Source organism: Hirundo rustica, chromosome 3 (genome assembly GCF_015227805.2).
Source record: "Hirundo rustica isolate bHirRus1 chromosome 3, bHirRus1.pri.v3, whole genome shotgun sequence".
Taxonomy (NCBI): Eukaryota; Metazoa; Chordata; class Aves; order Passeriformes; family Hirundinidae; genus Hirundo; species Hirundo rustica.
In genome coordinates this window covers 115,505,533-115,529,149 of record NC_053452.1, presented here as the reverse complement: position 1 = coordinate 115,529,149, position 23,617 = coordinate 115,505,533, and the positions used below count along the sequence as shown (strand labels likewise).

At 48.9% G+C, this 23,617-nt stretch overlaps 1 protein-coding gene across 2 annotated transcripts in view; it reads left to right on the top strand.

The window, feature by feature from the left end:
• FZD3 (frizzled class receptor 3) overlaps positions 1-23,235 on the top strand; it is a 45,336-nt gene extending 22,101 nt beyond the window's left edge. For both annotated transcript variants that reach the window (XM_040060055.2, XM_040060056.1), the window contains 5 exons: positions 1,961-2,157; positions 3,202-4,219; positions 17,208-17,356; positions 18,194-18,427; positions 19,261-23,235. In XM_040060055.2, the coding sequence (XP_039915989.1) occupies positions 1,961-2,157; positions 3,202-4,219; positions 17,208-17,356; positions 18,194-18,427; positions 19,261-19,474 (1,812 nt within the window). In that variant the 3' untranslated portion in view covers positions 19,475-23,235. The remainder of the gene's footprint in view (positions 1-1,960; positions 2,158-3,201; positions 4,220-17,207; positions 17,357-18,193; positions 18,428-19,260) is intronic.
• Positions 23,236-23,617: the final 382 nt, after the last annotated feature.

Sequence of the window (23,617 nt, the reverse complement as noted above, 5' to 3'; positions counted from 1 at the left end):
GGATTGGGGCAGCCATGAAAACAGCAACTCATTTTCATAAAGTTGTAACTTAATTTTCTCATTTTCAAGGCTTTTTGAAAAGTACGGAAGGCAAACTCTTACCAGAATAAAAGTGGAGTTCATGGTTTTATTTTCCCTTTCCATCAAGTCTAGACTTTAACCTCCAGCTTTGCCAGGCAGGTGTTGCAACTCCCTGAATTTCTTGGATCCGTGTGGTCAAACAATGGCTTTAACTCTGCTGCAGACAATAAATACTCACAAATAAATATATAAACAAAAATCAATCCGAAGTACACGTCCAACCAAACAGGAGGAGTTCCTTGAGTAACGTGAGCCTGAAAATGCAAATATTTCCCAACTGCTGCTGCCTTTCCCCTGGCTGATAACTCTGGAGGCTCATCCTGCTCTTCCTGCAAGTTACTGCTGAATTTCTCGGGGTGTTTGAGAAATTGAGGGAATTTAATCAACTTGGTAAATTATAATGATGTTTTAAAAATGCCGCATTAAAATCACAGCATGGTTGTGTCTTGCGTTCCCCAAATTAACCTTTTGCAGAGGGAAGGAGATTTCTGGGGAGGATTGGAAGAGTAAAGAGGTGATAAGGGAGGAGTGAAACTTCCTTATAATTCCCAGTATTTGCCATTTTCTGGTTGCAGGAAATGACCTACATTAGATCAGTTCTGCTCCGTAGTTTGGGAAAAGAAAATGCTGAATTGGTTTAAAACGCTTCTCAGGAAATTGCTGCTTGAGAATCTTTCTGCAGCTCCACTTCAGCTGCACTTGTAACAGGATTTAGGGTTTATATGTATTTATATATAGCAGGTTCATTTGTGCTTCAGCTATCGCACCGCAAATTCCAAGGATTAGAATTCCTGCTCCTTAATCCTGCTGGGCTGTGGAGAAAACCCTGGTATCCAAATAATGGACTTCTTCTAAAAATCTGTGTAGCACAAAGCTATTGACGAAGCCACTGCCACCTTTTCCCTTGGAGTTGTGATTTGAAATATAAATCAGGAGAAGGAGTGGCTCATGGAGGTATTTTTTCCCAGTCTGGGCTTTGTTTTACTCCAGAATTGGAAGTCCTAATATATTCCGATATTCTCTAATTCCCCTGTCACGGGAATATCACTGCTCTTACATCGATATCCAGAGAGAGGGTGAGGCTTTGGATGGTGGTAGGTGCCACAGAGATTTGGGATAAATAAAACATTGATTAATTCTTGGAGAGTTTTAAGGACAAACCACAAAAACCAAGAGCAGGATGAAGCCACGCTGGAGTGGATTATCACCATGCATCAGCTTCTTTGAAGACATAAATCCCTCTCCTCTTTATTTTTCCTTCTTTATCCTTCAGGAATTCTGCAGGCCAGCTGTGTTTGCCTAACTCTGATGGATTTTCTCTCAGAGCTTCCAAGGAGCGTTGCTCTCATTGATACCCAAACCTGTCACAAAGCCCCAGAGGAGCACGAAGCACCGGTTATTTATTCTGATTTTTTTTATTATTTTTTCATGTTTTGTTTTCACGGTGCTTTCCGTTGCTTAGGCAAGAAGTGACCTCTCAGCTGTGCCTTTGCTGTGATCACAGCCCTGGAAGTTCTGTGGCTGTGCGGGAATTTAAATAACTGGGATAACGTGCGGCCTGGGAATGTTTTCCTTCCACAGATACACCTTCACGAGAGAACTGAAATCCACCCTCAGTGGGGATTTATCCACCTAATTCCCACTGATTTTTGTGCAGATGGAGGACATAAATATCCCTTGGGAATATTTTCATTGTCCCCATGGTCACCCTCCTTCCTAAAACCTCCGAGTTCTGTCCTGACGCTCTTTTCTCCCGACAGCCAGAAGGTCGCGGTTACGGTTGCTATGAGACAGAAGTGAAATAATTCCACAAAAGTGCCGCTTGCAGCCGTTGAATTCTCCTTTTTTTTTTTTTTCACTTTTTTTTTTTTTTTGCCAGCCCTTCCACCCCATGGTGAACCTGGAGTGCTCCCGGGATTTCCGTCCCTTCCTGTGCGCCCTGTACGCCCCGGTGTGCATGGAGTACGGGCGGGTGACGCTGCCCTGCCGCCGCCTCTGCCAGCGCGCCCACAGCGAGTGCTCCAAGCTGATGGAGATGTTCGGGGTCTCCTGGCCCGAGGATATGGAGTGCACCAGGTGAGAAAAATCCCTTTTTTAAAAAATTTCAGGGTAGAATATTACCCCCATCTGGGATGTTTTATGGCCCGTAAAAAAAACGTGTGTTTTAAAGGCGGGCGGCCGTGTTTTCGTTCCCATTCGCCAGCAGCCTTTCCAGAGGAGGGAATTGAGTTCCTGTTTCTGCCCAGGAGATCGGCTGAAAATTGGCTGGGTTTGACGGGGGTGAAATCTCAAAGCTGTTTGCAGAGCGTGTGCCCCTTGCTGAGCTGCAAACAGCCGTGTTCAACTTCACATTGCACAAAGAAGTTTATGGGAAAACGATCCAATGGTGTTCCCAGCTGTTGGAGGCAGAATGTTAGGCATGAAATTAAAAGCAGCATCTTCATGCTTTATTGTTTTTTATAAGCGACTCCAACGGTTAATGAAACTGAGGAGCACTAACAGGGAGGAATAGTTCACAGTTGGACTGGAGACAATGAAAAGCAAAAAATTATTTTAGTTAGATAAGTCAGAGGATGTTTGTAGGTTACTGGGATTGCTCCAGTCTCTCCTTCGAAACTCCAGCCTCCAGTCAGAGCTTTACTTACACAAATACCTCCATCAAAATTCCATTTATTAATGCTGGTGTCAGCTACGCAAATATCTTCATCATAATTCCATTTCTTAAAACTGGTGGCAGTGCTAGTTGGAATTCTGCTGTCACCACCTCACTGCCCTGTCTGATGGCGGCGAGCGCAGTTGCTTAGGAAAGGCTTTAAAATATTTTTAAAATCCTGCTGCCATGGGCTTGAATTCAGATTTCCTGGGGTGGATTTTACATCCTTCCCTTCATTCTTAAAGCCCGAATGGGCTCCTCATCTGTTTTGTTTTTAGACTTATCTTACGGTTTCAGCATTGCGGTGTGGGATGAGTTTGTGACTAAACAGTGCAGAATTTCGTGGATTCCCCTTTTTTTGGATTGCCTGGTTTTGCTCCAGCTGCTTCGCCTGCAGTCACACCTGGGAACGAGGTTCCCAATCCCTGTGAACTGTGAGCACATTTCTCATCAACGCCTCTTTCCAGGTTCCCAGATTGCGACGAGCCCTACCCTCGCCTGGTTGACCTCAACTTGGCCGGCGAGCCCACGGAGGAGGCCCCGATGACCGTCCAGAGGGATTACGGCTTCTGGTGCCCCCGGGAGCTGAAAATCGACCCTGACCTGGGTTACTCCTTCCTCAGGGTGCGGGACTGCTCCCCTCCTTGCCCCAACATGTACTTCCGCCGGGAGGAGCTGTCCTTCGCCCGCTACTTCATCGGCGTCATCTCCATCGTCTGCCTCTCGGCCACCTTGTTCACCTTCCTGACCTTCCTCATCGACGTCACGCGCTTCCGCTACCCGGAGAGGCCCATCATCTTCTACGCCGTCTGCTACATGATGGTGTCCCTCATCTTCTTCATCGGCTTCCTGCTGGAGGACCGCGTGGCCTGCAACGCCTCCAGCCCCTCGCAGTACAAAGCCTCCACGGTGACCCAGGGCTCCCACAACAAGGCCTGCACCATGCTCTTCATGGTGCTCTACTTCTTCACCATGGCCGGCAGCGTCTGGTGGGTCATCCTCACCATCACCTGGTTCCTGGCCGCCGTGCCCAAGTGGGGCAGCGAGGCCATCGAGAAGAAGGCCCTGCTCTTCCACGCCAGCGCCTGGGGCATCCCGGGCACCCTCACCATCATCCTGCTGGCCATGAACAAAATCGAGGGCGACAACATCAGCGGCGTGTGCTTCGTCGGCCTCTACGACGTGGACGCGCTGAGGTACTTCGTGCTGGCGCCTCTCTGCCTGTACGTGGTGGTGGGAGTCTCCCTCCTGCTGGCTGGGATCATCTCCCTCAACCGCGTCCGCATCGAGATCCCGCTGGAGAAGGAGAACCAGGACAAGCTGGTGAAGTTCATGATCCGCATCGGCGTGTTCAGCGTGCTGTACCTGGTGCCCCTGCTGGTGGTGATCGGCTGCTACTTCTACGAGCAGGCGTACCGGGGCGTGTGGGAGACCACGTGGATCCAGGAGCGCTGCCGGGAATACCACATCCCCTGTCCCTACCAGGTGAGCGACGCCGCCTGACCCAGCAGCCGCCCTTTCCTTCCGCCCTTCTCCGTCCGGGGCTTGGCTGTGAGACCTCAAACGTGTCCTGAGAGCAGAGCAAATGTAGGAAATTCGGATTTGTTTTGGGGGGGGAAATGGATTCTTTGTGCACTCACACTCTGGAAGGGACGAAGGTGGTGGAATGGTGGATTGGAATCACTTGGAATTTGAGCCATGGGCTGATTCCAGAGACCTTTTGGGGCTCTCTCCGCCCAAAGGAGCTGCTGAGAGTGGAGTTTTCGCTCCTTGCACTGGGGTTGTGTTTGTCCCAGGCGGCAGCGCTGGTCACCCCGCGGTGTTGTGTCCTTGGAGATGGTGCCCTTCCCTCTGGGAACCTCCCCCACCAGGCTCCCGCGGCCTCGGGAGGGGCCCTGCGAGTCCCACCCCAGCAATGGAAGTCTCCTGCTCAAGCCGTGAAGGTCTGGAGGGAGCAGAAGTTGCAGTGTTGGGTGCAGGGGTGATTTTGAGGAGCCCAGGGCAGGAGGGGGCTGTGGCTGCCCTTTGGTCCTGGTCTGCTTGGGCTGAGCAGCTTGGGAGGGGCTCAGAGAGGGTTTATGGAGTCGGGAAAAGCTTCCTCAAGAATGGGGAGAAATTCCTGCAGGTGGTGTTGGAGCTGAGCCGGGTGGCAGAGGAGAGTTACTCTTCATTCCTCGCTCAAAACTCTGCTGTTCCTATCAAAAAAAGTTGTTGCTGTACTCAAATTTTTGGGATAACGCCTCAGGCCGGGTGCTGTTGGGAAATCAGAAGTTCCCATCAGCTGCTTGGTGATTTCTCCTGGAGTTTCTGGGCTGTGTGGTACCTGCTCAGGATGTAAAGATGTCATTTTAAACCATCCTCGTGGCCAGGGCTTGATGAGTTTATTTTTGGTTTTTGTAGTTCTTGTTCATCTGTAGTTTTGGGGCTTTGCTGGCCTGGGAGGTTTTGTGCTCGTTTTGTGCCAGGAACATCTGTTTAAAATCCGACTCGACGCGTCCTCTGAAGAAAACCAGAGCTTGCAGCTTGTCAGCTTTGGGGTTTTTTTCAAGAAATTGAGACTTATCTGCTGGTTTAATTGAGTTATCACAGGAACAGAAGCCTCTAAGAGCCCTAAGATCAAACTCTCCACTGGGTTATTCAGATGCAGTTGAAAAGAAAGTATTTTAGGGATTGATTGCCGGCTCTTGGGCCAAAGTGGCAGATTGTTTTAGGAATGACATTCCTTAGGTATTTTCTGCAACTTATTTTAAAGGAACTTTATTTCCAGGGGGTTTCACAGCAAACCTCTATTTTACAGCTGCGCGCAGAGGGATATTTAAAAATTAACATTTTGGCTCTGAAGCAGTTAAAACACCAGCTGAGTCATCAAAGCTCACATTTTAATGCAATAAAATATCACTTAAAGCTTTGGCTTAGGCTTGATAATAATCCTTTTATTACCTTTTAACCCTTTTTGGTTTGGTTTTTTGTTTTTTTGGGTTTTTTTTTCCCCTCTGTTAGGTTTTATTAGGGCTGGACTCTTCCCTCCCATCTGATGTGGGAGCGTTTTTATGGCAGGAAATCTCTGGCAGTGGGTGTGTGCAGTTCCATTGGCTTGATTGAGTCTTCACTGCTTGCAGGTTTTAATCTGCACAGACTGGCTGATGCTTTAAAACAAAGAGAAAAAAACCAAAACAAAACGAGGGGACGCGTGGCTTTCTCTTGATTAATTTCCAACACCCACCGTGTGCCAATCTAAACTGAAGGAGGCAAAATTTGATCAAAAAACTTGTTATAAACCTCGAAACTGCGGGCTGGAATAAGGAAAACATGCAGGAAAAGGCTCCTGAAATCCCTGGAGAACCGTTGCCATAATGGCCCAGCGGGAGTCAAAAGAACAATAATGGTTTCATTCACATCAAATTGGGTTGAAGGACCTGCAGACCCCAGGGAGTATTAGAGGGGTTGTTTTGTTTTGGGTTTTTTTTTTTCTTTTAACCCACCATTTATATTTTTTTCCCCTCAAACGAAACACACTTCCCACATTAAACGATCCAGGTTTATAACTGAAGCAGATTCCCAAAGCTGTGGGGGAAAATGATTTTATCCTTAGCTCATGCTTGTGAAATACGTCCTTAATTTAGGGGGAAATGTGGAGTTTTATGGGGGAATATCCCTCGGCAGCGAAACAGCAGCGTATTTTTACGGAGCTTTAATGTTATTTAATTAGCTTCCAACGTTTCTGGGAGCAGACCGTCCTAAATGGAGAGCCGGAGTCGATCCCACAGTGGATAAAAGGTTTTTGTGCGCAGCTTCCCTGGGGTTGTGGCGGTCGGGGGCTTTTTCCCAACGCCAGCAAATCCGAGGTTAAAAATCCGTTGGGGCGTGACATCATCTTTGCCATCAGAGATGATGCCACGGAAACTCCTTCTGGAAAATTCCCTGTGAGGGAGGGCGGATGTGGGAATCTGCAGCTGCTCCTGCGGGAGGAACCGCGGGGTCAAAGCCGTGGATTCTCCTTCCTGCTCCACAGCCAGGCTGGGGTTCAGGTGAAAACCAGAAAATGTGTTTATTTGGCTGCCTCAAATCAGAAATATTCCCCAAATTAGAAAGATTCAGGATGCCTTTATGTGGGAAATCACCCACTGGGATTCCTGGATGCTTGATCTGGGTATGGATTCTCCCGGCTTTTTGGCAGATCTGGGAGGCAGTCGTCGCTTTCCTTGTGAAATAAAAACTTCTTTGCCGCAAGGGCAGGGAATCAGTGTCCCAGTTTTCCCTCTCCTGGTGGACAGGGAAAGAAGGAGTTCGTGGTGCCCTGTCCTGCCCTCCGTGCTCCAAAATCTGGGGGAGAATAAGAAAAGAAATCTCTGCTCACGCTGGCCTAAAACTGTCCTGAGCCATCCTCCTCTCTTTTTACCTGATTGGGATATTTTTGTTTTTTTCTGGAGGGGGAAACAGCACCTTTGGGATCTGCTTTCAGCACAGGAATATTCAAACAAGGAGCTGAATTTTACCTTGGAATCCTACTTTTCACTCATTGCCTTCAAAAAGGAGTTAACCCAACGTCACCTCGCGGTTCCCAGGGCAGAGCCTCAGGACAGAAATTCACCATCCTCGATAAATCCTTGGTGTTGGCTCGGTTTGTTAATCCTGCTCTCAAAGTTTGTCCCTTTCCTCTCTTATTTGCGGTCTCTTCCCCGATGTTGATGGAGTGGGATGTCCTGTGGGAATTAAATCAGATCCAGCGCAGGTGCACAGGGATAAAATCGTGGGCGGTCGCTCTGCAGAAGCACAGAGTGGCTCAGATGGATGGGGAAGGTCAGGTTGGATTTTAGGAAAAGGTTCCAGTTCCAGAATTCCTAAAAGCAGTGATTTCCTTCCCACCTGACCCAAGGAGTAAAGGGAAAAGAAGGGAAAAAGGAAAAAAAAAAAAACCAAACCAAACTCTGAAGCTAATTTATCTGCTGTTCCACATCCCTGTCCTGCACGGTGGTTTATTCCTTACAAGGAGAGTGATGGAGTTTTATTCCTCTTGGAATTACAAAGAAAATCAAAACTGGGCCACAGTGACCTGCCCCAGTCTGTGGAAAAAGGTCTCAAAACTGGGACGAATTTGGTTAAAAAGTGGAACAGAGACTCAGTAAAGTTTGTCCCAAAGCTGCTTCTAGTGTACATTTTTCTTATGAGAAGTCGGAGTTCAAAAGTCAAGAAAAATCTGATTTCCTGCAAAGTAAAGAAAGCTTTAGGATTAATTTATCTCAAATCCAAACCTAGACAGACTCCACAGTTTCCATGAATGCTTCAGGGCCAGACTCAGCACTGAGCTGCTGGGAGAGGCTTCAAATTTAAATACTAAAGAGGAAAAAAAAGGAAAAGAAAGCACTTCAAAGATAATGGGAGTCCTTGGGAAGAGGAACTGAGCAGTAGAAAGTTGTGATCTCCTTCAAGAGGTCACATTGGCTCTTACTGGGTGTTTTTATTTGGAGATTTTTGCTGCAAAATTCTGTTTGGGGACATTTCTGGGGAAAAGCTGTGGGAAAAGTGGGAGGGGATTGCAGTCAGGCCCCTTCAAAAATTGGAATAAACTCATTTAAACTCGCTTTCTCGATCCTGACCAGCCTTGGTTGAGTCTTTGTAATCATTCCAGAAATAAAATGAGGGAAGAGGGGTTTTGCCCATTTGATGAGGACTGGATGTAAATGAGCACCTAAGATGGAAATTCCTGGAATCTGGGAATCACTTTGCTGCTGATAGAGAGGAGGTTTTTCTGCAGAAACTCTTCCAAAAGTAATTTTCACCGAGTTCTTTGAAGCAGTTCCTGTGCTTATCTCTAAATCTTCTCTATTTTCCTTCTGATCTTCTCTTTAAAAAAATTAAAACTGCCTCGGTGTTTTGAAGAACTTAATTATTCCGAGCTGTAGGATGATGTAATAGTGAATATCTTTTTTATCAGCAACAAAAATAGACAATCTCATTTTCCCCTCCTTTTTTTTTTCCCGTCTCCACTCTTTCCGAGTCGAGGCGTTGCTGTGGGATGAAGTTAAATGGGATTTTACTGGAGTTTCACCCACTCACTCCCATCCTGGCTGGCGTGGCACAAAGGGAATAAAAGTAAACACTTTCCCAGTTTATTCCTATTAATACTGAGATTTTAACAGGATTTTTAATGCCTTATCTGACAACATTGGACCCAATGGGTTTTATTATTAGGATTAAAATCCTAAGAGGATTAAAATCACCTGCTGGTAATTTTGCCTCAAGAATTCAGCAGTTTCCTCGTCTCCCATTTTCACAAATGCACTTTTCGAGCTGATAATGGTTAATGTTTTATTTTTCAAGATGTGGCATCGCTGCCCATGGCTTGGATCAACCTGGGATAGTGGGAAGTGCCCGTGGCAGGGGGTGGAATGGCGTGAGCTTCAAGTAATTCCCAAACCAAATAACTCTGCGGTTCTGTGTCCCAAAATTAACACTGTGTGACAAAAAAATCTCTTCATTTCGATCTCTTCTGGCTCACTATCATCCCCAAATTGCTTTGTTTTGCTGCTTTTTTCTAACGGCTGCCCACGCAACAGGGGCAGGGGCAACGTTTCCAGGTTTCATTCCTCCTTGGCGTGGCTTTATCCTTCCCCCTGCTGAACATCCCGCCTCCTCGTGCTTATTTTAAATAAAACTGGGCTGAGACAAAAGAAACACCGAGAAAAGCTGGCAAGAATTAATCCTTGACATGCAGACCCCGTGGCTTTGCAGTGCTGCTCGAGTCGGGATGGAATTTCTCTGGTTTTGTGGAGGAAAAATCAAGTTTTCCCCCATTTTTCTCCCCCATTTTTTCAAATTTTTCCCCCATTTTTTTCCCCCATTTTTTCAAATTTTCCCCCATTTTTCAATTTTCCCCCCATTTTTTCCATTTTTTCCCCCATTTTTTCAATTTTTCCCCCATTTTTTGTCAATTTTTCCCCATTTTTTCCATTTTTCCCCCCATTTTTTCCATTTTTTCCCCCATTTTTTCAAATTTTTCCATTTTTTCCCCCATTTTTTCAAGTTTTTCCATTTTTTCCCCCATTTTTTCCATTTTCCCCCCATTTTTTCCGTTCCCCCCCCCCCGTTTTCTCCTCTCCTCGGGGGTGTTGCCGCTGTGTTTTCTCACCCGGCGTGGCTCAGCTGTTTTGCCATCTGTGGGGCTGTGGGAGCGCTCGGGGCTGGCTGGAGAAAAGAGGCTTTGTCAGGAAATACTCAGCGCCATCCACGTGAAAAGGAATAAATAAATTTAGGGACGTCTGTAAATCCGGGATTTTCCTCCATCTTCTTTCTTCATCTGTTATTGTTTAGGATTCCTCTCAGGAGGGGGAATGGATTTGCTTAAGTCTGCCCTAAGGAGTTGCTTCTTGTTGGATGTAATTATTCCAGTTTAAAGGAAAACAAAACAAAACAAAACAAAACAAAGGTGGGGATAAACCCAGGTTTTCCATATTAATCACAAGAGATGGAGCAAATCTGAATTAGGAGCTGGGTTTCATTCGCCAACAAATGCAGCTCAGAATGTTATTGATCAAAGAACTGCAGTGTTTCCTAGCAATGATACAGGGAATTTCTCCTGGGTTAGGTGCTTAGGGAAAAAAAAATAACATAAAAATAATAATTATATATATATATATATTCAGGGAACAGCCTTGAATTCTGGTTATCAAGGAAGATCTTTTCCCACTGACTCTTTAATTGTGATTAAAGCAGCAACAAAAGCCGAGGGAAGTCGCTTTTTTCCCCCTCAGAACTGAATCCTGCAGCGCCTTGTGACGGGAAATCCAGCACCCAAAACCAGATTTGTCTTTTTGTTTTAATAAACTGAAGGAAATGGCGTAGGGTTTGCATTCGGAAATGTGTTTTCACTTGTGGTTTGCTTATTTATTTTTGTCTTTTTAATAGCGCTCCCAAAGTCGCTATATACAATTATTTTTCTATATTATTTTCTAGATAGAATGACTTTTCTGAATTACTTAAAAAGTATCTGTTATGCTCAAAAATAACATTTCTCTATTTCTCATTTTCACCAGTATGAAACAAAACTGATAAGTATCAAAACCCGATAAGAATAGTCAAAACAGATAAGAAATATCAAAAATTGATGAGCTGTGTCCGAATCGGGGTAATGCTTTGGCCAGCTTGTGTTTTTACTCCTTGTGCTTAAATTTTATGAATTGTCTTATTTTGCATTATTTTACGGGTTTTGCATTATTTTATAAGTTTACCAACCCAACTTTAATGTATCAAAATACTCCAATTTCTCCTCCTGAAGCAGTTTTTCAGAGGGAACTGAGAGGAGTTCTAAGTAGAAATAAGTGATTAATAACTCTTTTGAATATATATCAGTGCAGTATTACAAAATTTTCTCCATTGATGGAATAACCCTGACACCAAATTCTTTTTCAGATGCTTAGGGATGTGTTCTTTAGGCACCCACACAGTTAAAATTCTTGGGGAAAAGGGATTTTAGATTGGTGAAGTGAATCTGGGCTTTCACTTAACTTCTGGGGTGGATAAATTTCCCCCAGAATAGCTGTTCCCCATGAAGATGGCAATTTTATAAACTTTTATTCCAGTGTCTTATTTATTTCTTTTTATCTTGGGTTATCTTTGGAGCTGTCACCACCCCGAGTCTTGCGGAGCAGCCAGAATGATGTCACGGTTCGATAAAAGCAAAGCAAGCAAGATTTTAACAATAATTTACTTTACAGCGACAAATCCCGCTGCGTTTGACCGGAGAACAAATTGCGAGCGTAATCCTGAATCTCGGAGCGGTGACAGTGATGGAGACGCTTTTGAAAGCGAGGCCGCCGGATCCGATTCCCTTTGGTCTTTCCCCATTTTCAACAAAAGGATGGGTTAATTTGAATTTCATTGCTTTTTTATCCTGAGGGAAATATCAAATGATCAGCGTTATTGCCCCAGAGGAGGGGGACAGGTGTTGTGTTTGGGTTTTTTTCCCCACGCACACACCCCCACCCCTCGTGCTCATTAATTTGTGTTTTCGCACGTTTCAGTGGGAAGAGGCCGCCGGGCCCTGTCAGGAAAAAGCAGCCGTGATTGATCATTCGGGGCCGGGAGGGGAAAATATTCAGGAATTGGTTGTATAAGCATTTAAATGAGCAGTGTGCCCGCAGAGCAGCGTCGGTTTTCCCCGGAGGAAGGTGGAAATGGACGTTTTTAACCTCCGTTCTGAGCGCCTGCCCGCCGCGCGTTCCGTGAGGGAAGCGATGCCTCCCGACCCGCGCGTTCGCTGAGGATTCTTGGATTCGCTGAGGGAAAGACTCTTCTCTTGGATGCTCTGCACCAGCCCAGCAGATGGGAGGGGAAAAAATGGGCTTCAGAAATGCCTCTATTTAATTTGTGATCTTTGATTCTGACAGAACTTGCTGGGTGAGGCCTCGGTGCTGGTGGGATGTGTCTGAGCAGCTCCGAGCGTGGCGCAGGGCCCACAGCCCAAATCCTACACCTCCTTGGCTTTCCTGGTCAGCAGGAACGGCTCTGAGAGCCTGGATCCACGGGGAAATGTGGATCCACTCCCCTGGGATGGAATTCCCAGGGAATTTGTGGGTGCCCCGTCCCTAGAAGTGTCCAAGGCTGGGTTGGAGCAGCCTGGGATAGTGGGAGGTGTCGGGCTTGGAGCCGGATGAGCTTTCAGGTCCTTTTCAACCCAAACCGTTTGGAAACTCCATGAAATCACCAAGTTCTCGTGGTCCTGGAGTGCACAAACCCCTCTTACATCCCCGGGAACGCCATCAGGTCTGAAGGAAAACAGAGAATTCCCACCAGAATTCCCTTCCCTCTGGGAAAAGTTCTCATCTCTGAGGACGTGGCCTCCCAGTCCCTGCCTCCCTGACACTCTGCCCTCACGGAAAAGCAGCTCCTGGTGTTCAGAACAAGCAGGGTTTTATCAAAAAAGGAGGACATTCTCCCATTTTCTTAAGGCCCAGAGGAGATCTGTCTCTGGATTTGAGCTCTCCAGCGTGAAGGGGGAATTTCGGAAGCTTTTCCCTGCAGGATTGTGAGGAGAACGTTGAGGTCCAGGGACATTAAGAAGGGTCTGGCCACGGTGCCAGGTGGGAAACAGAAGAAATGACGGAATTGAATTCCTTAGTAGATGCTCCCAGTTATTGTTTCAGCTGGTGACAGGAATGCAGATGCTAAAATTGGACTTAGGAGGGGTTTTTTTTCCCCTCACTGGCTGCATCACCAGTGGAATTCACTCTCTGATACTGAGGGATCACCGTTCCGGTGGCATTCCCACATCCCCATCTCTGACAAAAAAAAGGCGATAATTGTTATTTCATAGCTGGAACGCTGCTCAGGCTCTATCTTTAGATGCACGCTGGGAATTGTATTGGTGTTCCACAGCTCGGAGTTCTTGCAGGACTGAGAGGTGAAGTCAGTGCTGCTGCAGGGCTGAGTTCCGGGGAATTGCTTTGCTGTGCTGTGGGATCTCTGGTTAATGCTCGAGTCCCAGCCTGGGCTGCTGGAGGGTGTTTTAGGATCAAATCCCCTCTCAGACCCCTCCTCTGCAAACAGAGCGTCTAAAACTCCTTTGGTGAGTAAATCACTGGCGGGGGGATGAGGGAATCCCGTATTTCTACAGGATAGCAGAGAGATGCGGCGTTTCCCCTCACAAAAATTAATTGTGGTGCATCAATAAAATGCTGCAGCCCAAAAATGCAGCGGTGCCTTCAGCACACCTTGCTAAAATACCCTTAAATCTTTAATTGTAGCTTCAATACCATGTGTTTATCAGCACAAGCAAGAATGGAGTGATTTTCTTAATAAATTGGAAGGATCACCTCGTTCCAGGGATACCTCAGAGTGCCTGTGCTGCCGAGAAGCTGCTTTTTTTTTACACTGGAGTCATTTCTCCCGGGTGAATTCCAACCTGGAAACTGCCAGCAGAGCTCTCCTTGCATCGTGTTCCAATAAAGGAAGAGGAAATTCTGCACGGAGAGCTCACATCAGTGATTTTTCCCTCCCGTGGAAGGGGGTTGGAATGAGACGAGTTTCAAGGGCCCTCCCAACCCAAACCATTCCCTGAGTGCTGGAAATTCCGCAATTTCTGCTCCTGTCACAGGGCATTTTGTGGGGCTGAGCACGAGGCAGCACCTCTGCGGGGTTTTGTAGAAAAGCGAGAGGTGAAAATACGTTTTAAATTCTCCCGAACTTCATCTCAGCTCCTTTTGCTCCTCGCAGTAGTTCAGCTTTCGGGGAGGTTTCTTAAATAAACCAATAGTTTATTCAGGTATAAACACAAGTAGAGTCTTAAGTTTTGATGATGAACATGAGCAAGTTTTTTTGCCTAATTTTGCTGGTTTTAAGCAAAATTTTCAACTCTTCCTAAATAGCTGGGCAGTAAAAAAGTCTTAAGTTTTGATGATGAACACCAGTGAGGTTTTTTGCCTAATTCTGCTGGTTTTAAAACTGATCTCTGTCCCAGTAGTTTCGGGGTTGGAGGTACCCCAGTGCAAACACCTGGTTTTCAGCCCAATAAAGCCTGGAAGAGTAATTCCAAGTTTCATTTTTCCGGCGCTAATTACGATAAATGTTGCTAATTATTATAAATACCTCGTATCTGCAGATTAATATTGTTTCAAACAGGTGCAGTCACTTAGTATTAATGTGAGTTTAATGGGTGTTACTCCCCGAATTGGCTGCTTTGAGGCTTAATTTGGAGAAAAGTGCGTAATGATGTTTAATAACTCGCTTTGCCAAAGAGCAGGACGTGCTTCCTTTCGCCTGAAAGATTTGTTGAATGTATTTATTTTTAATTTTTTTCGCTTGGAATTATCTGTAGCGCTCAGCACGAACACGCCGAGCCAGGAGTTTTTGCTCTTGAGTGATTTACTGTGGAATACCTCGATGGAATTAATACAGGGAGCAGCTGAGAGCTCTAGCGCTGGGACTGGTGGTTTATTCTTGATGAAAAATCCAAAATTAAATTCCCCTCAGGCCAGAAGTTCTGCTAGGGGAGACCTGGCCCCGTGGACAGTCATGAAATGAAAATATAAATAATTAAAGGTAAAAATGCACCTGAATGTCACCTTCATTAAGAAATTAATTTCACCCCTTATTGTGCCTAGTGCCAAACGAGCTGGTGATGAAATAATAATGTGGATTTTTGAGAGCTTTGTTTCACTGGGTAATTTTTTTATTGGGTAATCGTGAATATTTTTGAATCCTGGGTGGAAGGAATCTCACAGGTTGGCTACAAAACCACCTCAGGGCCGTTCAGTTGAATGGTGTAGGAATATCCCGTGGTGTCCAGGACCCTTCAGCATCCGTGGTTTTCCTGGGGCAGAGGTGGACGGAGAACTCCTAAGGAAAATCTCCTAAATAATTATGCTCCTTACGTTTCTTCACTTTTACTTTCCATCTCCAGTGGCGACAGGACTAAAAACCTGCAATAACACAAAATATCAAACCAGGGATTGCTGGATTAAACCAGTGGAAGCTGTGTTGCCCCTCAGCAGTAATTGGAATGCGCTTGGAATATCCCGGGGCGGGAGCGCGCGTTTCTGGCGAATCCCCCTGACGCAGGGCATGGTTTGACCTTGAATTCTCGATCTGGGGGGAAAATCTGCTGCAGGATGTTTCTCTAGGAGGTTGTACCTGTGTTTCTACATCAGTACAGGTTTGTAGGATCAGAGGGGAGCTCTGATTTTCTCTGTCACAGAGCGGTGACACTCAGACCCGTGCCTGTCCCCACAATTCCTGTTGCAGCCATTCCAAGACCCTGCTCTCCCAAGGACAGGATCCCTTCATGGCTGGTGCAATATCCCTTTCCTGTTGCTTCAATTAAACATTTTTGAGTGTTTTTTCCCCCCACATTTCAGTGTTCAGCCATTCTTTTCCTCCCACCTTTGAATCCCATTCTTTTTCTTGCACCTTTTGTCAGCTTCTTGCAAGGGGGGCTGTGAATTCCCAGAGTATTCCAGCCTCACCTCGCAGAGCACCGGTCCCTGTCTCAAAACAGCTTCTGGGACGTTGGGAAGATTTCACGGGCATCTCCTCACATCTAAACCTTCCTGCCACGCCAACCCTTGAGCCGTCTGCGGGTCTTTCTTACCTCGTTGTGCGCCGAGTTTATTTCTGTTTGTCCTCAGCCCTCGTCTCCTGAGAAACTGAATATTTTCAAGGTGGTAGGAAATGTCAAGGGGCTTGGAAACCTCCCTCAGCTGCGCCAAAAAGCAGGAACCTCCTGTCAAAGGCCAAGTCATTCAGCGGCCAGTGGGTGTTCGAGATCATGGAATCACAGAGGGATTCCCTTTGGGAAAGGGACCAAAGCTCCTCCAGCTCCAACCCTGACACCTCCCACTGTCCCAGGCTGATCCAAGCCCCGTCCGCCCTGGCCTGGGGCACTCACAGGGATCCAGGGGCAGCCACAGTTTCTCTGGGATTCCATCCCAGCCCCTCACCACCCTCCCAGCCAGGAATTTCTTCCCAATATCCCATCCCTCCCTGCCCTCTGGCAGTGGGAAGCCATTCCCTGTGTCCTGTCCCTGTATCCCTTGTCCCCAGTCCCTCTCCAACTCTCCTGGAGCCCCTTTTGGCACTGGAAAAGGCTCTGAGCTCTCCCTGGATCCTTCTCTTCCCCAGATGAGCACCCCCAGCTCTCCCGGCCTTTATCCCAGTTCTCCCAGTTGCTGGAATCGTTGGAATTCCACGGTCACAGCACAAGTGCCGCCATCACACAAATGCTCCCAGAGGACTTCACACCACCACGAGTTTGGTCCTTCCCTCCACGGCCTGGTGGCCTCGTTCAGGCTGGCTCTGGAAGCTCTCTTCTCCTTGAGGGTTCAGTTTTCGAGCCGGGTTCATCACTCCCAGAAATCCCCTGGGCGTTTGTTTTGCAGCTTCCCGGAAAGAAAATCTCTGTCTTCTTTTCCAAACAAACCCTTTGTGTATAAAAACGTTTGGAAAAACAGATCTTGTGGGCGTTTCCAAGTTCAGCTGATCTCCCTGAAGAGAGAGCTGTCGCTGGGTTGATAAAGAACCGGGCACCTGCACCTGGCCAGAGCCTCGAATTCCCGAGGGAGGGAGGCAGGGGAACCCTCCAAGGAATGAAGGATCGGTGCTGACCATCCACGAAGCTTCCGCTGGCATTTTTCCCAAGGAGCAGCCGCAGCACCTGGCCCTATGTAGGTTAATCCCATCAAAGGAACGACTCACTCTGATTTGCAGACTAGAAAACATTTCCCGATTATTCAGGGCACGGACAAAAGGCCAGAAATACAAATAAAGGCCAGGACCTCGCAGCAGTGGGGCCTTTTGTCTGGGCCAGCGCTGGGCCGTGCAGCGCTCTCGGTCATGCTCCGTGGAGCCGGGGAACAAAGGAACCCTGGCCGTGTTTGCTTTGGCTCCGGGCAGGGAGGGATGATTTAAACGTGTTCCTAAAGGAGCGGTGAGCCGGGATGGGGCCGGAGAATTTTCCTTTCCTCTCCGTTTCTCTCTCCAGGTCACCCAGATGAGCCGTCCGGACCTGATTTTGTTCCTCATGAAGTACCTGATGGCCCTGGTGGTTGGGATCCCCTCGGTGTTCTGGGTTGGAAGCAAGAAGACGTGTTTTGAGTGGGCCAGCTTCTTCCACGGGCGCAGGAAAAAAGAGTGAGCGCGGACGTTTCACAGATAAACCCTTCCCTTGCTGTCCTGGGAGAGGGGTTGGGTTGGTTTTTCATGGAGGCAGAGGCAGGAATGGATGGAAAAGTCACTGCTCAGAATGGAGCAAGGAAGGCTGAGACGGGCAGCAACTCAAAAAATTCCTTATTTCTCCCTAATTATTCTTGGTTCCCAGAACCGAATCCACATTTGTCTGTCTTGAAAATGTTTTTAACAAGAATTAAGTGTCAAATAAACACCACTAAGTGTTACTGTTAGGCAACTACTCTGCCTCTTACTCAGAGGTGGAATGGAAACTTTTTATTTATAAATGTGCATCTAGCTGACGGAATCAGAGCTTTAAATTGAAATTAAACACAGGCTCTTCTCCCTGTGGTTGCAGTTGAAAGCATCTGTCTCTGCTCTTAGTCTTCCTTATGCGTCGGTGCCGAAGAGCAGTTTGAAAAAGTGACAACAAGAATTTCTTGCAGCTTCTGTGAGGTTGAAATTAATTTAGATTAAGGTTGGCATCGATTCAGACACAATCTGTGTGATTTCGTGGTAGCCGTGGGTAGGTACTTCCCTAATAAATGTTGTCCTTTAAGATGTTTCAAAGCAGATCCACAAAGACAGAAACCTTTGGGTGGCTCCTCCATGACTTTCAGTCCGTCCTTCAAGGATTCAAATAACCTGATAGGGAGGTGCTTCAAAACCAGGCAAACCAGGGGTCATTATGATGTAAATAACGCTCTTGTTCACTCCCCGTCCTGTTTGTAAAACATTCACGGCGCTGTGATCGCTTTTTATTAACGGTAATTAACGTTAATTGCTCCGACCTCTGCTCAGAGTCGTCAACGAGAGCCGCCAAGTGCTGCAAGAGCCCGACTTCGCGCAGTCCCTGCTGAGGGACCCCAACACCCCCATCATCCGAAAATCCAGGGGCACTTCCACGCAGGGCACCTCCACCCACGCCTCGTCCACACAGCTGGCCGTGATGGATGACCAGAGGAGCAAGGCCGGCAGCGTCCACAGCAAAGTCAGCAGCTACCACGGCAGCCTGCACCGCTCGCGGGACGGACGGTACGGGCGGGCGCCCCAAAAAAACCCTGGAGTCACGGGTGGGTTTGGGTGGGAGTAAAGAGCATCTCCTTCCACCTCCCTGGGACGCCTTCCGCTGTCCTGGGTTGCTCCAAGCCACGTCCAACCTGTCCTCAAATAATTCCAGGTGTGGGGAGTCCCTGGCCATTCTGGATAAATCTTGTGTAGAAGATTGGGGCAGGCCTCTTCCAGCCAGACACGCGGCCATAATTCTGCTAAAACTGCTAATTCTGCTAAACCTGCCAATTCTGCTAAAACTGCCATGGGGATTTTGTGGCGGATCGTGTGGCCATAATTCTGCTAAAACCGCGTGTTTTGGTGCGTCTCCCCTCCCTGTCCGTGTCTGGAATGGAAAGAGGACAAAAATGCCTTGATATTTTCAGAGCCTGAGCTGGTCTTGGTGAATCAATTACGCGGCGGGGCTGTGTCCAGCGCTGGTTTTCCTGCACGGGAGCGATCTGTGCTGCACCCCGTGGGCAAACAGACCTGCCCCAAGGTCAGCTCAGCGCTTCCCTGGCTGCTTTTGTCCGTGCGTCAGTCGGTTTTGCGTCCGTCAAAGTAAACGAGGCCACAAGTTCCCTTCTCTGGGCTGAGTGGAATTAAGGTTTCCAGCGTAATTAATCAACATTTCACTCCCCTAATTACCAACACCAGGCAGCGCCGGCGTAAGAGCCGAGCGAGACGCGTTGTGTGAGGAGCTGAAAACGCTTTGCCCGCGGCGGTGGGCGCTGAGCGCGGGGAATGCCGTTCCTCTCCGGAGCTCTGTTCCCATTTCTCTCAGCGGCGCTAACCTCCCCGGTGTTCCCCTGAACCAGGTACACTCCCTGCAGCTACAGGGGCGTGGAGGAACGACTACCTCACGGCAGCATGTCGCGGCTGACCGACCACTCCAGGCACAGCAGCTCGCACCGCCTCAACGAGCAGTCGCGGCACGGCAGCGTCAGGGACCTCAGCAGCAACCCAATGACACACATCACGCACGGCACCAGCATGAACCGCGTCATCGAGGAGGACGGCACCAGCGCCTGAGGGGCGGGCGGCGCTCTCGGTGCCTTCCTCGGCGAGGCCACGTGCTCGGCGTCGCGCTCAGCCCCTCGTCGAGGCGCTGAATTCGCGCTCGGCTCTCCCTCCGCCGGCGTGGCGGGACTCGCCTCGGAGCTGTCTGGAGCGGCCGAGTAAAAAGCTGGTTGTCTCCTCCCAGCCTCTCTTGTAGGTAATTATTTATTTGGTAACTGTTGCTCGTCGGACGCAACTGCTGAATTTCTTATTCTCCGTGGAAAACAATCTCCCCCTTCCTTCTCCCTCCCTCCCTCCCTCCCGCTGTCCCTCCTTCCGTGGGCTCTGAAATCCCGGTGTGGGAGTTGCTGTGGTGGGACTTGAGGGAAGTCTTGGCGGTTGAAGGAATCCCTCCGTGCACCTCCCTCGAGGGGACGCCTCCAGCTGCCGGAGGAACATCTGTGCGAGCCGGAAACGCCACAGGAATGAGCATTTCGGAGAAGGAAACCCCTCTGAGGATCACCAGCTCGTCCCAGAGCTGTCCAGGCTCAGCTGTCCACAGGGTAGGGGGAAGGGAGAGGCAGGGAAGAGCGATGGGTTTTTTTTAATAACTTGTATTGTCCCTTGCTTTTTTACGAAAGACTAAATTTTCTACTGGTTTACAATTTCTGTAGGAAGAGATGGGTTTTAAAAGCAGTAATCTAGATGATATTCAGCCATTTATTTTTTAGAGTCATGTACAAAAGCTGAGATTGCCTGTTCCTGATCTATTTAAAAAAAAAAAAAAGAAGAAGAAATTATCATGGAAAAGCTGAATTTGTCACCCCAGCAGGAATGTACAGCCCGTTCTTAGAGGCAGAGCTGAGCCTGTTTACAAACCCCAGCGCCTGGGTGAAGAAGGCTGAGGCCAGAAGGACCAGAGGAGTTTGTTCAAGGACGCCCCACCTTCCTCGTGATGCCGTGGCTGCTCTGGGGAGGATTCTCCGTGCTGAATTCGGAGATGGGCGGGAGAAACTGAGGCAGGAGCTGCCCCCAGATGGGGAAGAAGGAGGATGTGGCAGCTGGAAGCGCTCGGAATTCCTTGAGGAGGAGACGGGATCCGCAGTTCAGGGATGGTGGTTACGGACCCACCTCTGCTGTGGTTGTTCTCATCCCCCACTGCAGATTCGTGGCACAGAGTTCCCGGTTTGGGCTTTTTTTGGGTGGAAAGGATCCCTTGGGATGCGCTGGAGGCGGAAGTCGAGGCAGAGGGTGGTGCTGGAGATCTTCCGGAGCATCTTCTCACCCAGCAGGAGGAAGGAAGCGCTGCTGGCATGCAAACCTACCTCAGTAATGACTGCAGATCACTGCTGGGAAATGAATCCTTATTTTTGCGCTGTCCTTCCACGGTTCCCTCCCTGACCTGTTGAGAAGCCTTTGTGCGCCAGCCTCAAGGGCAGGGAGCTCGTGGGGGCCTTGCTCCACAATTAACTCATTTTAATTGCAGCTCATTTTGATTTTGCAACAGCAAAGCTCATAACCTGCGCGCCGTGGGATCAAAGGCTGTCCCGGGAGCCACCGCACTCCCGGACAGATTTATCCCAAATTTTCTTGCTTCCACTGGCTGGGAGGAGAAGAGGAATGGAGGCCAGCGTGGAATAATGAAGCTTTTTGCTGTCTGCCCGCGAGGATGGTGCTACACCCCGGGGCAGAGCGGGCTCTGCTTTGCCTGTTTGCCCATCCCAGGGATAGCCCCGGGCCCGGGATAACTGCCCAGATCCAAAAAAAAATCCTTTGGGCTGACTTAAAATGGAGAAGCTGCGGCTCCCTGGAAGCCCCGAGGGTGGAACTCTGGCTGTTTCCAAATTTTCAGCTCCTCCTGACTCCTGTGCTGCCTCAGAGGGTGATCTGGTGGAGACCTGGATCTGCGGACGGAGCCGGGAAGCTGAGTTTTCCTAAACGCTGGAACCCAGCTGAACAAGATCAAGGGTTTACGTTGATCCTCTTGGCTCGCATTTCCAGTGCTCTGTTTTGTTTTTTTTCTTTTATAAATTGCAACAGTGCTTTGACTTGCTCAGAGACAGGGAGAGGAACGCTGGTGGAGCTTGGAGAAGGATCCTGCTGGAAATGTTGTTAATTTGTGAGGCTCAGTCCCAGTACAGGTTCCGGGTGGGAATATCTAAGCCATTCATTGCTCACGGATCCTAAAGGAACAGGCTCCTGTCACCCCAGAGAGGTGATTGAACCTCAAACTGGAGTTCTGGCTGGGTTTTTTTGTCTCCCTGCCCTCTCCCTTCTACCTTCAACACCCGAGCCAGCACTCTGTGCTCTCCTGTTCCTCGCCCATGGAAGATTTCCCCAGCTGAGGCTCAGCTCCCAGATCCTCATATCCAGGGGCTCTGAAGCGCATCCCAGTTTGAACGTGGCCCCACCAGCATCTCGGGCAGGGGCACCAGGAGATTTTTGGGGTGCTTTCCTACTTGGTGAGAGCTCTGGCCCGGGTGCCAAGCTTTAAATCCCCCCCGAGCTGAAGCCCCCGGCCGGGAGGGCGTTTCTGCAGTCGCTGGAGTGCTCTGGGCTCCCTGGATGTCCCTGCAGCGCTTTGTGCCTCCCCAGCGGCCACCGAAAGCTGGATCCTCTCTCCCAGGAAGCTGGGCAGTGCCTGGCTTCTCCAGCTCATCCCAAACTTCATCCCTCTCCCTCCCAGGCACACGACGGCCGCAGCCCCAAACCTCTGCTCTCTGGAATTGCTCCGTCAAAGCTTCCTGTAAAACGCACGGCTCCTCATTCCCGGTATTCCCAGGGATCTCCAGCTCCTGTTTTACCAACCCCGCTGTGCTGACGACAGATCCTCCCCGAGTCTGCAGTGTTCCTCTTTTCTTAATCCCTACACAGCTCCCGTGAATATCCCGGGTGGGAGCTGCGGTCGCGTTGCACGGAAGAGGCCGCTCCTCTTTTTTAAAGCATTAAGAGCCCCAGCAGCAGCAAGGAGCCACATTTAGGTGTCGGTGTGTTTGTGTTCTGCCTTTTCTGCCAGCTTAGGCCCGGGGTTTGTGCCGGGAGCTTTAATCCACCAGCTCTGGCGGGGTCAGCGGTGAGCACGGGGTGGCAGCGGCTGAAATCCGCTCGCGGCCAAATCCAGCGCTGCTCCCGATGTTCCAGCAAGGAGGGAAGGGAAAATCCCTCAGGAAGAGCACGAGGAGAAGAGCCAGGGCAGCCGATTCTCCAGCCCAGCTCCAGGCCGCTGAGGATCCCAAAAGCAGTAGGGAGCCGGAGCTCCGTCAGCGTGGTGAAACCAGGGCGCGGAGCAGAGCAGCCCCCGCACAGGAGGAGAATCCCCAGCTCCACCCTGAGCAGCAGAATGTCCACTTGAATGTGAAGCTTTACCCCTATCCCCTCGCGCTCCTTTTCTAACGGGATCAGGATTGATTTTTCCCCTCGAGGCGCGGCGTTTTCCCGGGTTTTGCCCCTCGGCTCCGTGCACGGGGAACTCGGTGCGTGCAACGCCTCTCCCAGCCCTTCCCTGGCACTCTGGGTCCGTGTTGGGACAAGGTCCAGCTCCTCAGGAGAGGGGAAGGGGCTCCCATGGGATCTCTGCCTCGTGGGATGTGTGGGGCGGTCCCTGCCCCTGCCTGGACCCCACTTGCACTCGGCTCTTGCTAGACTTGTTTACAGTAGTCCAGTGTTGGTTTTTGTAAAGTTTAATTTTTAGCACTTTAACTGTGAGTGTACAAACTGGTTCCCTTGTAGGTGGTGTACATTTTCATTTTAGGCCTTTGGAAGTTTTTAATAAAACGATGGAAAAACTCTGGCAACAGGTTTTCAATTCTTCTGTGAGCGTAACCCTACCCTTAAAAAACCCTACCCTACCCTTAAAAAACCCAGCAGTTGAGATAATAAAGGTTAAATAATTAAATATCGGGTTTTACTCTGACCAGCAGCTCTCTGGATTTGAAGAAAGACTTTCTAGACTTAATCCCCTCCCAACATCTGCACTCCTGGACGCCGGGCACCCTTCCAGCAAACACAAAGCTCTCCTGCTCCGCCCTTTTACAAGAGCAGCACTCGAACCAGCGGCATTTCACGGGCAGAGAGGAGCAGAGAGCAAACAGGTTTGGGAGCAGCACTGCCAGGGATGTTTGGGGTTTTTTATTGCCAAATCCAACCCGAGGACAGGATGAGTGATTTACCTGCAGG